Source organism: Aquarana catesbeiana, linkage group LG09 (assembly GCF_042186555.1).
Source record: "Aquarana catesbeiana isolate 2022-GZ linkage group LG09, ASM4218655v1, whole genome shotgun sequence".
Classification (NCBI taxonomy): Eukaryota; Metazoa; Chordata; class Amphibia; order Anura; family Ranidae; genus Aquarana; species Aquarana catesbeiana.
In genome coordinates, this window is record NC_133332.1 from 37,010,059 (window position 1) to 37,026,443 (window position 16,385).

The following is a 16,385-nucleotide window of genomic DNA, read 5'->3' on the forward strand; positions in this document are numbered from 1 at the left end:
AATGGGGGTGGTAGTGACACAGCCACGAATGGTCCACAATGGCTCAAATGTGATATGGTCCAGAATTATTTAGACAGAATAAAGGTGGATAAAGCACCTGGACCTGATGGCATCCACCCACGGATCCTAAAAGAATTGAGCTCTGTAGTTTCAAAGCCATTGTATCTAATTTTTAGGGACTCATTAATCACGGGAATAGTACCACTGGATTGGCGCAGGGCGAACGTGGTGCCTATATTTAAAAAGGGATCAAAGTCTTTACCAAGTAACTATAGACCTCTTAGTTTAACTTATATAGTCGGGAAGATACTGGAGCGTTTAATAAAAGACCACATAGACGAGTTCTTGCTGGAAAAAAAACATTTTAAAGAACAGACAGCATGGATTCATAAAAGACAGAAGTTGTCAGACAAACCTGATTTCTTTTTATGAAGAGGTAAGTAAAACCTTGGACAGAGGGGTGACTGTGGACGTGGTATACTTGGATTTTGCAAAAGCGTTCGACACAGTTCCCCACATGCGGTTCATGTGTAAGGTAAAGTCTACAGGCTTGGAAATATCAGTTTGTAAATGGATAGAAAACTGGCTAAAAGACAGAATTCAGAGAGTAGTGGTTAATGATTCTTACTCTGAATGGTCTAAGGTTATCAGTGGTGTACCCCAAGGTTCAGTGCTGGGACCCTTACTTTTTAATACCTTTATAAATGATATTGGGTCTGGGATCGAAAGTAACATTTCTGTCTTTGCAGATGACACCAAGCTATGCAGTGGAATAACAATTTACAAGCTGACCTCAATGCACTGTCTACTTGGGCAACTATGTGGCAGATGAGGTTTAATGTTGAGAAATGTTAAGTTATGCACTTGGGGGCTAAGAATATGCATGCATCATACATGCTAGGGGGGAGTACAACTGGGGGAATCCGTGGTGGAGAAGGATCTGGGGGTTTTGGTAGATCATAAGCTCAATAATATCATGCAATGCCAAGCTGCGGTTTCCAAAGCGAGCAAAGTCCTTTCTTGTATTAGGAGAGGTATGGACTCTAGAGAGAGAGATATAATTTTGCCCCTGTTCAAATCATTAGTAAGACCTCATCTGGAATATGCAGTTTAGTTTTGGGCACCAGTTCTCAAAAAGGATATCAGGGAACTGGAGAAAGTGCAGAGAAGGGCAACCAAACTGATAAGAGGCATGGAGGAGCTCAGCTATGAGGAAAGATTAGAGGAACTGAATTTATTCACTCTTGAGAAGAGGGGAATAAGGGGGGATATGATCAACATGTTCAAATATATAAGGGGTCCATATAGTGAACTTGGTGTTGAGTTATTCTCTTTACGGTCAACCCAGAGGACACGGGGGCACTCTTTACGTCTAGACGAAAAGAGATTTCATCTCCAAATACGCAAAGGTTTCTTCACAGTAAGAGCTGTGAAAATGTGGAATAGACTCCTGCCACAGGTGGTTCTGGCCAGCCCAGTAGATTGCTTTAAAGGTGGGGTCCACCTATCTATCGTTTTGTTTTTTTTGAGTTCATTCACAAACTTTTCTACTCAGCATTACATACTCACATATTGTGTGTAATATGTCCGCCTGTGTCAGATTTCGTCGGAAAGAATAACTTATATTATTCACTGCAGGCGGTTTCCATCTTCATTGTGGGCATTTGAAGCCCACAAGCATTTATTTCCTGGATGTGGTGAATGCTGTGCTCCCAGCATTCACCGCACATTCCCGCACATGCTCAGTGGTATCCTGGGAAGCCTGGGACTAACTCCCAGGAGTCTGGGAGAGGCTAGAAACACGCCTACTCCCACGGGAGGAGAACCAGGAAGTGCAAAGAAGAATAGAAAAATAAAAGGTAATTACGGCGATTTAAAATTTTTTAAACGGCATGTCAGCATCTAGGCAAGGAAGAGAATACATACAGATATTGTTCAAAATTTGGGTGGAACCCCGCTTTAAGAAAGGCCTGGATACTTTCCTTAATGTACATAATATAACTGGGTACTAACATTTATAGGTAAAGTTGATCCAGGGAAAATCCGATTGCCTCTTGGGGGATCAGGAAGGAATTTTTTTCCCTGCTGTAGCAAATTGAAGCATGCTCTGCTGGGGTTTTTTGCCTTCCTCTGGATCAACTAAGGGTATAAAATTGGGTATATTGGATTGTACAATATTTTTTATTTCATTTATTTATTGTTTTTAAGGTTGAACTGGATGGACTTGTGTCTTTTTTTCAACCTGACTAACTATGTAACTATTACAGGAGACGGTCAGAGACTGGAGATATAGTACAGGAGATGGTCAGAGAGTGCAGACTTAGTACAGGAGATGGTCAAAGACTGCAGACATAGTACAGGAGATGGTCAGAGACGGCAGACATGATACAAGAGATGGTCAGAGACTGCAGACATGATACAAGAGATGGTCAGAAACTGCAGACATGATACAAGAGATGGTCAGAGACTGCAGACATGTTACAAGAGATGGTCAGAAACTGCAGTTCCTATGGACGTTAGTAGATAATGGCCGATCGGCCCTCTCACCTGACCCAGCGATACAGCAACAACAGTTCCTCTGATCAGGAGTCTGCTCACTCTGAATTGCCCGTGGCGACTCCGCTGGATAGCACCCAGATCTGTATTCTGGCAGTGACTCCATTCCTTTCTCCTCCAGGGATGGCACTAGGATGTGTGGCTTTCCCTCTGGTGGCGTAGGGCAGTGGGGTTCTCTCTCTGATGGTGTTCCCTCAGCACTGTCCTCTCCCTCTGGAGTCCTGGGTGTACTTCTCTGAAAGCTTTCCCAGGCTCCTGGCTCTCTCTTTCTCCCATTCAGCTGAGCATGCTGTGTGGACTGCAGTTTCCATGTTACAGTGGGGCTGCCAGTCCTCGGGACTACATGTCCCACAATCCTCTTCTTTGCTCCTTTTTTTTCTTCCCTGGCCGATATGAAGGCGGGGGAAGAAACATAGTGCGCCGCTCACTAGTACAGCAGCACGCGCGAAGAGGTGAGGGAGAGGGGTATCACCACCTCCACTAACTATAGTCGCCCCTCAGTACAGACCCCCCACTAAGTATAAACCCCTCCCTCAGTACAGACCCCCCATCAGTATAGACCCCCACAGGACAAAACACCCCCCTCTATCAGTATAGACCCCCCTTAGGACAAACCAACCCCCCTTCCATTAGTACATACCCCCCTCAGGACAAACCACCCCCCCTCCATTAGTACAGAACCACTCCCCTCCATTAGTACAGACCCCCAGAACAAACCACCCCCCTACATTAGTACAGAACCACCCCCTCCATTAGTACAGACCCCCCTGAATAAACCACCCCCTCCATTAGTACAGACCCCCCTCAGGACAAACCACCCCCTCTCCATTAGTACAGAACCACCCCCCTCCATTAGTACAGACCCCCTGAACAAACCACCCCCTCCATTAGTACAGACCCCCCACAGGACAAACCACCCCCCTCCATTAGTACAGAACCACCCCCCTCTATTAGTACAGACCCCCAAAACAAACCACCCCCCTCCATTAGTACAGACCCCCCCAAATCAAACCACCCCCCTCCATTAGTACAGACCCCCAGAACAAACCACCCCCCTCTGTTAGTACAGACCCCCCGGACAAACCACCCCCTCCATTAGTACAGACCCCCAGAATAAACCACCCTCCTCTATTAGTATAGACCCCTCCTGGTTAAACCATCCCCCTTCATTAGTACAGACCCCCCAGGACAAACCACCCCCCTCCATTAGTACAGACCCCCAGAACAAACCACCCCCCTCCATTTGTACAGACCCCCCAGCACAAACCACCCCCCTCAATTAGTACAGACCCCCAGAACAAACCACCCCCCTACATTAGTACAGAACCACCCCCTCCATTAGTACAGACCCCCCTGAATAAACCACCCCCTCCATTAGTACAGACCCCCCTCAGGACAAACCACCCCCCTCCATTAGTACAGACCCCCAGAACAAACCACCCCCCTCCATTAGTACAGACCCCCCAGCACAAACCACCCCCCTCAATTAGTACAGACCCCCCCAGGACAAACCACCCCCTCTCCATTAGTATAGACCGCCCTGGACAAACCATCCCCCTCCATTAGTACAGCCTCCCCAGGACAAACCACTCTCCCTCCATTAGTACAGACCCCCCAGGACAAATCACCCCCCTCCATTAGTACAGACCTGCCCAGGACAAACCACCCCCCGTCCATTAGTACAGACCATTCCAGGACAATTCACCCCCCTCCATTAGTACAGACCCCCCCAGGACAAACCACCCCCTCTCCATTAGTATAGACCGCCCTGGACAAACCATCCCCCTCCATTAGTACAGCCTCCCCAGGACAAACCACTCTCCCTCCATTAGTACAGACCCCCCAGGACAAATCACCCCCCTCCATTAGTACAGACCTGCCCAGGACAAACCACCCCCCGTCCATTAGTACAGACCATTCCAGGACAATTCACCCCCCTCCATTAGTACAGACCCCCCAGGACAAACCACCCCCCCTCCATTAGTACAGACCCCCCTGGACAACCCACCCCCCTCCATTAGTACAGACCCCCCCAGAACAAACCACCCCCCCTCCATTAGTACAGACCCCTCCTGGTTAAACCCCCCCTTCATTAGTACAGACCCCCCCAGGACAAACCACCCCCCTCCATTAGTACAGACCCCCCAGAACAAACCACCCCCCTCCATTTGTACAGACCCCCCAGCAAAACCACCCCCCTCAATTAGTACAGACCCCCCAGGACAAACCACCCTCTCTCCATTAGTATAGACCCCCCCCTGGACAAACCACCCCCCCTCCATTAGTACAGCCTCCCCAGGACAAACCACCCTCCCTCCATTAGTACAGACCCCCCAGAACAAACCACCCCCTCCATTAGTACAGACCCCCCAGAACAAACCACCCCCTCCATTAGTATAGACCCCCCTGGACAAACCACCCCCTCCATTAGTACAGACCCCCCAGGACAAACTACCCCCCCTCCATTAGTACAGACCCCCAGGACAAACCACCCCCCTCCATTAGTACAGACCCCCCAGGACAAAACACCCCCCTCCATTAGTACAGACCCCCAGCACAAACCACCCCCCTCAATTAGTACACACCCCCCAGGACAAACCACCCCCTCTCCATTAGTATAGACCCCCCTGGACAAACCACCCCCCTCCATTAGTACAGCCTCCCCAGGACAAACCACTCTCCCTCCATTAGTACAGACCCCCCAGGACAAATCACCCCCTCCATTAGTACAGACCCCCCCAGGACAATCCACCCCCCCTCCATTAGTACAGACCCCCCAGGACAACCCACCCCCCTCCATTAGTACAGACCCCTCCAGAACAAACCACCCCCCTCCATTAGTACAGACCCCCCCAGGACAAACCACCCCCCCTCCATTAGTACAGACCCCCAGAACAAACCACCCCCCCTCCATTAGTACAGACCCCCCAGGACAAACCCCCCCTTCATTAGTACAGACCCCCAGGACAAACCCTCCCCCCTCCATTTGTACAGACCCCCCAGCACAAACCACCCCCCTCAATTAGTACAGACCCCCCAGGACAAACCACCCTCTCTCCATTAGTATAGACCCCTCTGGGCAAACCACCCCCCGTCCATTAGTACAGCCTCCCCAGGACAAACAACCCTCCCTCCATTAGTACAGACCCCCCAGAACAAACCACTCCCCTCCATTAGTACAGACCCCCAGAACAAACCACCCCCCTCAATTAGTACAGACCCCCCCTGGACAAACCACCCCCCTCCATTAGTACAGACCCCCCAGGACAAACCACCCCCCCCTCCATTAGTACAGACCCCCCAGGACAAACCACCCCCCTCCATTAGTACAGACCCCCCAGGACAAACCACCCCCCTCCATTAGTACAGACCCCCCAGCACAAACCACCCCCCTCAATTAGTACAGACCCCCCCAGGACAAACCACCCCCTCTCCATTAGTATAGACCGCACCTGGACAAACCATCCCCCTCCATTAGTACAGCCTCCCCAGGACAAACCACTCTCCCTCCATTAGTACAGACCCCCCAGGACAAATCACCCCCCTCCATTAGTACAGACCTGCCCAGGACAAACCACCCCCCGTCCATTAGTACAGACCATTCCAGGACAATTCACCCCCCTCCATTAGTACAGACCCCCCAAGACAAACCACCCCCTCTCCATTAGTATAGACCGCCCTGGACAAACCATCCCCCTCCATTAGTACAGCCTCCCCAGGACAAACCACTCTCCCTCCATTAGTACAGACCCCCCAGGACAAATCACCCCCCTCCATTAGTACAGACCTGCCCAGGACAAACCACCCCCCGTCCATTAGTACAGACCATTCCAGGACAATTCACCCCCCTCCATTAGTACAGACCCCCCAGGACAAACCACCCCCCCTCCATTAGTACAGACCCCCCTGGACAACCCACCCCCCTCCATTAGTACAGACCCCCCAGAACAAACCACCCCCCTCCATTAGTACAGACTCCTCCTGGTTAAACCCCCCCTTCATTAGTACAGACCCCCCCAGGACAAACCACCCCCCTCCATTAGTACAGACCCCCCAGAACAAACCACCCCCCTCCATTTGTACAGACCCCCCAGCAAAACCACCCCCCTCAATTAGTACAGACCCCCCAGGACAAACCACCCTCTCTCCATTAGTATAGACCCCCCCTGGACAAACCACCCCCCCTCCATTAGTACAGCCTCCCCAGGACAAACCACCCTCCCTCCATTAGTACAGACCCCCCAGAACAAACCACCCCCTCCATTAGTACAGACCCCCCAGAACAAACCACCCCCTCCATTAGTATAGACCCCCCTGGACAAACCACCCCCTCCATTAGTACAGACCCCCCAGGACAAACTACCCCCCCTCCATTAGTACAGACCCCCAGGACAAACCACCCCCCTCCATTAGTACAGACCCCCCAGGACAAAACACCCCCCTCCATTAGTACAGACCCCCAGCACAAACCACCCCCCTCAATTAGTACACACCCCCCAGGACAAACCACCCCCTCTCCATTAGTATAGACCCCCCTGGACAAACCACCCCCCTCCATTAGTACAGCCTCCCCAGGACAAACCACTCTCCCTCCATTAGTACAGACCCCCCAGGACAAATCACCCCCTCCATTAGTACAGACCCCCCCAGGACAAACCACCCCCCCTCCATTAGTACAGACCCCCCAGGACAACCCACCCCCCTCCATTAGTACAGACCCCTCCAGAACAAACCACCCCCCTCCATTAGTACAGACCCCCCCAGGACAAACCACCCCCCCTCCATTAGTACAGACCCCCAGAACAAACCACCCCCCCTCCATTAGTACAGACCCCCAGGACAAACCCCCCTTCATTAGTACAGACCCCCAGGACAAACCCTCCCCCCTCCATTTGTATAGACCCCCCAGGACAAACCCCCCTCCATTAGTATAGACCCCCCAGGACAAACCCCCCTCCATTAGTGCAGACCCCCCAGGACAAACCCCCCCTCCATTAGTACAGACCCCCCAAAACAAACCACCCCCCTCCATTAGTACAGACCCCCAGAACAAACCACCCCCCTCCGTTAGTACAGACCCCCCGGACAAACCACCCCCTCCATTAGTACAGACCCCCCAGAATAAACCACCCTCCTCCATTAGTACAGACCCCTCCTGGTTAAACCACCCCCCCTTCATTAGTACAGACCCCCAGGACAAACCACCCCCCTCCATTAGTACAGACCCCCCAGAACAAACCACCCCCTCCATTTGTACAGACCCCCAGCACAAACCACCCCTCTCAATTAGTACAGACCCCCAGGACAAACCACCCTCTCTCCATTAGTATAGACCCCCCCTGGACAAACCACCCCCCCTCCATTAGTACAACCTCCCCAGGACAAACCACCCTCCCTCCATTAGTACAGACCCCCCAGAACAAACCACCCCCCTCCATTAGTATAGACCCCCAGAACAAACCACCCCCCTCCATTAGTATAGACCCCCCCTGGACAAACCACCCCCCTCCATTAGTACAGACCCCCCAGGACAAACCCCCCCCTCCATTAGTACAGACCCCCAGGACAAACCACCCCCCTCCATTAGTACAGACCCCCCAGGACAAACCACCCCCCTCCATTAGTACAGACCCCCCAGCACAAACCACCCCCCTCAATTTGTACAGACCCCCCAGGACAAACCACCCCCTCTTCATTAGTATAGACCCCCCTGGACAAACCACCCCCCTCAATTAGTACAGCCTCCCCAGGACAAACCACTCTCCCTCCATTAGTACAGACCCCCCAGGACAAATCACCCCCTCCATTAGTACAGACCCCCAGGACAAACCACCCCCCTCCATTAGTACAGACCCCCCAGGACAACCCACCCCCCTCAATTAGTACAGACCCCCCCAGGACAAACCACCCCCTCTCCATTAGTATAGACCTCCCTGGACAAACCACCCCCCTCAATTAGTACAGCCTCCCCAGGACAAACCACTCTCCCTCCATTAGTACAGACCCCCCAGGACAAATCACCCCCTTCATTAGTACAGACCCCCAGGACAAACCACCCCCCTCCATTAGTACAGACCCCCCAGGACAACCCACTCCCCTCCATTAGTACAGACCCCCCCAGAACAAACCACCCCCTCCATTAGTACAGACCCCCCCCCAGGACAAACCACCCCCCTCCATTAGTACAGACCCCCAGAACAAACCACCCCCTCTCCATTAGTACAGACCCCCCCAGGACAAATCCCCCCTCCATTAGTACAGACCCCACAGGACAAACCCCCCTCCATTAGTATAGACCCCCCAGGACAAACCCCCACTCCATTAGTATAGACCCCCATCAAACCACCCCCACCCCTCCATTAAGCTAATTAAAAAACACCCGGGCGGCAGCTGGAGAGGAGAGGACAGTGTGCAGCCGCGCTGCCCGGGTGGAGAACAAAGTGTCAGGCTTGGGCATCAAGCGGGAGTTACACACAGGAGAAGGAGAACTGGAACACGTGGGGCATGGACCGCCCCCCCCAGTGATGTCACTGCGCGGCTGGTCTCTCTGCACACAGAGACACAGCCGCTCCGATCTCCGGCTGTTTTCGCTTTCCTCCTCTGACAGGGAGGAGGAGGTGGGCTTCGGTAAGAAACACAGGAGTGGCAGCGGTGGCGGTGACCGGTGGAAAGAGCCGCCTACAGACAAGGAGAGGAGGAGGAGGAGGGAGGGAGGGGAGCACTCTGGCACTTCAACGCCCCCACCTCTGTGGCGCCCAGGTGCACTGCACCCGTGCACCCCGGCCAGGATCGGCCCTGAAGAGGATAGTCACTCAGCATAACAGGATAGTCACTCAGCATCAGCATAGGCAGTCTTGAAGGGATCTGACATTTCAAAAAAAAATATTCGGTTACATCAGCATCAGGTGCCTGGTATCTGGTGGTGATCCAAGACTGATTCATTTTTATGAAGGTCAGTTGATCGACAGAGTCGGTGGACAGGCGCACCCTGCGATCGGTTACAAAGCCTCCAGCAGCACTGAATGTGTGTTCCGAAAGAACGCTGTTGCTGGATGCAGGACAGGCCAGTAGCTCAATTGCATACTGTGCAAGCTCTGGCCAGTGATCCATCCTCAAGAACCAGTAACCCAGAGGATTTTTGGTGGGAAAGGTGTTCAAGTCAGATCTTGCTCCTAGGTATTCATGCACCATGTAAAACAGACGCTGGCGATGGTTGCTGGAACCGATCATAACTTGGGGGTGCAGACTAAAAAATTGTCTGTACGCATCGGTCAGACGGCCACCTTCTCCACCGCTCCTTCTTTGACTGACCGAAGCCTCAGCAACACGTTGTCCAGGAACAAGAGTTAGTAACCTCCCAGTCTCTGGGAACACGTTGCACAGACCTTTCTGCAAGGCCTCCCGAAGTTGCTTCATCCTCTGCTCCCTCTGCAATGGCAAGATAAGGTCCGCAACCTTACCCTTGTAACGTGGCTTAAGGAGGGTTGCCAGCCAGTAAAGATCCCCCTCCTTGATACCACGAATACGAGGATCCTTCCGCAGGCTTTGCAGGATCAGGGAAGCCATGCAGCGTCAGGTTTGCTGAGGCATTCTTTCCTGGAGTCCTCTGGGTCACTAAGGACGACATGATCCGCAGCCACCTCCTCCCAGCCACGTACAAGTCCATGGGTTTCTTGGGACTGTAAATGATCCCTTAAAGACTGCTGCTGATGCTGGGTGCCAGGCTCCACCTCCATGCTGATACAATCCTCCTCCTCCTCCTCCTCTTCCTGTGTGATCGGCGGGGACACACAAGAACACTGTCTGGATAAAGGGGGCCTTGAGAGCTAAGGAAGTCCTCCTCTTCCTGCCTCTGTTCTGCCTCAAGTGCCCTGTCAATTATTCCACGCAGTGTGTGCTCCAACAGGTGGACAGGGGGGACAGTGTCACTGATACATGCACTGTCACTGCTCACCATCCTCGTGGCCTCCTCCTCCTCAAATGGTGACAGGACAGTGCACGCATCCCTGATCATGGCCCACTGGCGTAGGGGGAAAAAAAACAAGCTCCCCTGACCCTGTCCTGGTGCCATAGTCACACAGGTACTCGTTGATGGCCCTCTGCTGCATGTGCAGCCGCTGCAGCATGGCCAACATTGAGTTCCACCTGGTGGGCATGTCACAGATTAGGTGGTTCTTGGGCAGGTTAAATTCCTTTTGGAGGTCAGCCAGCCGAGCACTGGCATTATATGACCGGCGGAAATGCACACAGACTTTCCTGGCCTGTCTCAGGACATCCTGTAAGCCCGGGTACCTGCCCAAGAACCGCTGCACCACCAAGTTAAGGACGTGAGCCAAACAGGGCACATGGGTCAGTTGTCCCTGTCGGAGGGCAGAGAGGAGGTTGGTGCCATTGTCGCAAACCACCATTCCTGCCTTAAGCTGGTGTGGCATCAACTACCTCTGAGCCTGCCCCTGCAGAGCTGACAGAATCTCTGCCGCAGTGTGGCTCCTGTCCCCCAAGCACACCAGCTCAAGCACCGCATGGCATATTTTGGCCTGCGTACTTGCTTAGCCCCTTGAACGCCTACGGAGCACCGCTGGTTCCGAGGACAAAGCACAGGAAGAGGCCATGGAGGAAGAAGAAGAGGTGGGGGTGGAGGAGAGAGGTGTGTCAGAATCACCAGTAGTGGAGGCATGGTGGCAGAACAACCTCCAACACTACTGCGCCTTGTCCTGCATCCTTCCCAGCTGCCAGCAGACTCACCCAATGCGCCGTGAAAGATAGGTAACGTCCCTGTCCATGCCTGCTGGACCATGAGTCAGTGGTAATATGCACCTTACCGCTGACCGCCCTGTCCAGCGTGGCCAAGACATTACCTTCCACATGCCGGTAGAGAGCCGGAATTGCCTTCCGTGAGAAAAAGTGGCGTTTGGGAACCTGCCACTGAGGAACCGCACATTCCACAAACTCACGGAAGGGGGCAGAGTCTACCAACTGAAAAGGCAGCAGTTGAAGTGCTAGCAATTTAGCCAAGCTAGCATTCAACCGCTGGGCATGTGGATGGCTGGGAGCGAACTTCTTTCAGCGGTGCAGCAGCTGGGGCAGGGAAATTTGCCTGGTACAATCTGACGTTGGTGTGCCGATAGCAGATTGCCCACAAGTACTTGGCTGTGACACACCTAATTCTACACCTTCATTCCTCTCAGTGCAGGTCTCAGAGAGGACTGAAGGTATAGTGGGGTTGGAGATCACAGCTGATGAGGAGCAAGGAGAGGTCCTCTTTGTTCTTTGGTGTGGGTCTTTTAGATACGCTTGCCAACTAACTGCATGGCAGGTCAACATATGTCTGGTCAAGCATGTGGTGCCCAAGCAGGTGATGTTTTGGCCACGCGAGATACGCTTAAGACATATGTTGCAAATAGCAGCGGTGCACTGATGCACTCGTCTCAAAAAAGGCCCACACCAAAGAACTTTTGGAATAACGCGCAGAGACAGCAGCGCCCTACACACGCAGAGTTCTGTGTTATGATGCAGTCGGTGTGCTGCCCTTAAGCTGGCCCCTGGAGGGCATCACTGGAGCAAACCTGGCAGTATGCTGCAGCTGGGGGAACATGACTGCCAGATTGCTGTCCTTCTTGGGCACCCCCTCTGTCTGGGCTCACGTTACTGCCTTCCTCTAGCTGAGTACCATCATCGGAGCCTTCAAAATGCTGAGCATGCTCCTGGAGCATGTACCTAACACTGTGGTCAAACAGTTCAGAGGACTCCTCAGGAGGACATGGTGGGGCTAGGGAAGGAGTGACTGTACCACTGAGCCGAGGGAAGAGGCCGCGTTGGCAGCTGCTTTGCCAGACAAAGTACCCTGAGCCTGGGTGAGATCGGATGAGGGGGATAAGGATGGCTTGGTCATCTACTCTACCAAGTCTTCCGCATGTTGTGGCTCAACACGGCCAGCTGCTGAAAAAAAGGACAAGTGTGTCCCACGGCCACATGCTGATGAGGATGCACCGTGTCTACGACCAGCACTGTTGCCTCTAGACACAGAGCCTGCTTGCCCTCTTTTGGCTTGTGACTGTCTGCCTCTCCTTGTTGGCCTTCCAGACATACTAATGGCCTGCAGTGAGATGTAGCTGCACAAAACTGGGATGTATATATATACTGACTATACTCCAGCTAGCAGAATGCCTGCCTGTGGTATTAATAGGATCAGAAGAAGCACACCAGCACTTGTCTTCAAGTAGTTATAGGTGCAACTGTTCAGGGTACACAGTACATTAACTGTAAATACTTCAAGCTGCCTGCCTGTGGTATTAATAGGATCAGAAGAAGAACAACAGCACTTGTCTTCAGGTCAATTATGGCTCTCTGTTCAGACTGCGCTGTGATTGGCCAAGCATGCGGGTCATGTGCATGCTTGGCCAATCATCAGCCAGCAATGCACTGCGATGCCTCAGTGAATTATGGGCCATGACGCGCCACTCGAATTTGGCGCGAACGGGCCATAACTTTCGCAATTCGGCGAATGGCCGAACACACGATGTTTGAGTCGAACATGGGTTCGATTCGAACTCGAAGCTCATCCCTAGTAAAGACTAACTCTGGGCAGATGTTATCCCCAACCCACAATCATCCACCCAAAGCACTTCTACAGCCCTTTTTTACTCACCTTACTCCAACTTCACCTGATTATCCATGCTGCCTTTTTGGGCAGTGAAGACTGGTGATACACTGCTGCAGTTTGTGAATAAAGCAAAACTATGAGGCTGCTCTTGTTGTTCTTCCCTGAGATGGCAGAAATGTAGATTGTATATGGCCCATTGGCTGATGGTTTTACCCTCTGGAAAAGGGGAAATGCATATTTTCGGTTCAACTGTTTTGTTTTGAATTTTGCTTTATACTACTGTGCCCTAATACTCTTTCCACATTTCATTGGTACAATACTCCTTATCTACTTGTTTATTTTGGGGTGTTATATAACCCAGGGCATATTTGATGGTTCATATGATGCTAAAATTGTAGAATTCTGTATTTTATGCCCTTGGGCTGTTTTTCCCACATTGTTCATTGTACTTTATGTATGTTGACCATTGGCACAATAAATATTACTTTGATCAAAGAAAAAGTGTCTTATTGCTGCCCTTTGTCAAGGCATAATTACGTCACCATTAGGGCCTTCAGGACCTCTGTGGGTCCCATTTATTGACAGCCAATTCCAACTGTCCACATCACCAGGCAGCAGATCCTCCCACTCTTCTGTCCAGAAGGGAAGAAGTTGTGGGATCCATGTCGTGGGACACATTACATGACCATGGTTTTACATAGTTGGTAAGGTTGAGTAAAGACGCCAGTCCATCATGTTCAACCTGTGTGGGTGTGTGTTTATGTCAATGCTATTTCCCATATGCCTGTATATTGAGTTTGATAAGATGCCCATCTAAGAATTTTTTGAAACTATCAAAACTTCCCACTGACAACACTGATTATAGAAGGGAGCTCTACATCCTTACTGCTCTGACAGTAAAGAACCCCCTATGCCTTTTACAGTTGAACCACTTTTACTCCAATTTCATTGAGTGGCCACTTGTCTTCTTAAGCTTTCTAAAACCAAATAGTTTTTTCCTTTTGCTAAAATTACCTTTGAGGTAACATCACCCTTGGTTTAGGTATGTATTTATGGCATTTAGATTTTTTTTTAAATCTCTTAGTGAATTAGCTGAGGGGTGTAAAGTTAACAAGGGTGAGACCCGGACAGAAATGAGCTTTAAGTAGCACTAGGACATTGCTGTGTTGGGGTTTCTATGTACAATTCCCACCAGAGACAATATCAATATATACATTTTTTGCTATCTAAAATAGAAATACATAGCATTGTAGTGTGTTCTTAACGTTCATTAATCTCTGATTCCCTGAAGAAGGAGGAGTCTTTGTTCCCTTGAAACGTGTTGGAATGATTTTATTTGTTGCTACCTTCAAAAAGGTAGGTTTCTATCTACTTTCCAAAGTAACATTCATTAATGGCAATCTTTCCTCTCAGGTCCGTTCATAGTGCAGGCTCTTGCTGGATGTCCTGCAAACTCTGGAGAATCACGGGGCTTGTTTTACAAGCTGGCTTTGAATGGTCACGATTTATTGTATCTAGATGTCAGTCTGGGTATTTGGGTGGCTGAACAGCCTAATGCCACCCAAATAGAGCATACCCTAAATGAAGATCCCAATTCCACCACCAGCATCCAACGTTTTCTAAATACCATGTGCAAACACCTGGCCAGCGCCCTCCTACGGTCAGGAAAAGCAAAGCTGGAAAAGAAACGTAAGTGATAAGAAGAATCAATTCTGAGTAGATTGAAGCAGAGATGTGTGTCCCTTGTTATTGTCTGTGGTCAGCCAGACCCTGGGTCAACCCTTGTATACCTTTACACTATGTTCATATCTGCCTTTGGGTCCTTATGTACATTCCTATGCACACCATTTGGTCTGATTGCTCCCTGGGTCCACAGGCTGGAATGTTTTTAAATAATGCAAGGCTGGTAAGTATACATCTCTCTTTGACTCTGGTCAAATTTTTCCCTGAACAAGAGAGACTCGAAATGCATCAAGAGATTTACATTTAACATGGATAATGCATCAATGCTGAGGTCCACCAATTGGAGACTTGAGTTATGATGTATATTTGTATTATAATGTACATGTCTGTGAGAGGATATACACTACAGGTACAGGTGATACTCAAAAAATTTGAATATCGTGCAAAAGTTCATTTATTTCACTAATGCAACTTACAAGGTGAAACTAATATATGAGATAGACTCATTACATGCAAAGCAAGATAGTTCAAGCCCTGATTTGTCATAATTGTAATGATTATGGCTTACAGCTCATGAAAACCCCAAATCCACAATCTCAGAAAATTAGAATATTACATGCAATCAATAAAACAAGGATTGTACACAGGAGCGGACTGACCAGTCGGTCAGTTCGGCCGTGGACCGAGGGCCTGGCCCCTGAAAGGGGACCGCCAGCGCCACCTGCTGGAACTCTCAGTGCTCCCGTGGGCCCCTGCGACCATCGTTTCGGGATCACCTGGGCCCCAGCACTGCTGGCGTCGCTATTGAAGGGGGGGGGCGACCACGGGTGACACCAGGCTCTGAGTTGGATTGACACTGGGCGCCGCGGCTCCCTTTTTCCCTTCCGCTATCTCTCAGCTGCACGTGATGTGCGGGAGCATGGGGGAGGAGGGACGAGGGAGTGAGGCAGAGAGTAGAGACACTGACAAACAGCCTCCTCCTCCTCGGGTCTTACATTCATGCACACAGGCCGGGAGCAAGAGAGGGGGAGGAAGGGCACCTGCCATAAGAGGTCTGTAATAAGAGTCTTGGAAGGGGGCGAAAAGGGCCTGGGCAGGTAACAATTGTGCTGCCAGGAGTGATTCTAGGGAGGGGAAGGGGGGGTGTTTTGGGTTAGCGAGGACTTGTATTAGAAGGAGAGGGGCAGATTTGAAGTTTGACCCCCCCAGCACAATTCCTCTCCCCTCTCAAAACACCACCTAGCACATATCCTATCCCCCACCCCCCCCTTCCCTTCCCTTCCCTAGAATTACTCCTGGCAGCACAATTGTTACCTGCCCAGGCCCTTCTCACCCCCCCTTGAAAAGCATCCCGTGGCACATGTTAACTGCCCAGGCCCTTCTTACCCCCTCTTGAAAAGCATCCCGTGGCACATATCATCCTTTGACCCCCCCTCCCAAATCACAGATCTCATCCCAGCTCCATCCTCCCTCCCCCCCACCCCCCGATTCCATCCCATCACCATCCACCACCCCGCTCCCATCCTGGCATCCCGGATCCATC

At 51.2% G+C, this 16,385-nt stretch overlaps 1 protein-coding gene across 1 annotated transcript in view; it reads left to right on the top strand.

Annotated features, from left to right (window-relative positions):
• Positions 1-16,385, top strand: part of LOC141108901 (antigen-presenting glycoprotein CD1d-like) — a 52,029-nt gene that overhangs the window by 22,457 nt on the left and 13,187 nt on the right. Inside the window, exon 3 of the mRNA XM_073600870.1 lies at positions 14,573-14,848. Within this exon, the coding sequence (XP_073456971.1) occupies positions 14,573-14,848 (276 nt within the window). The remainder of the gene's footprint in view (positions 1-14,572; positions 14,849-16,385) is intronic.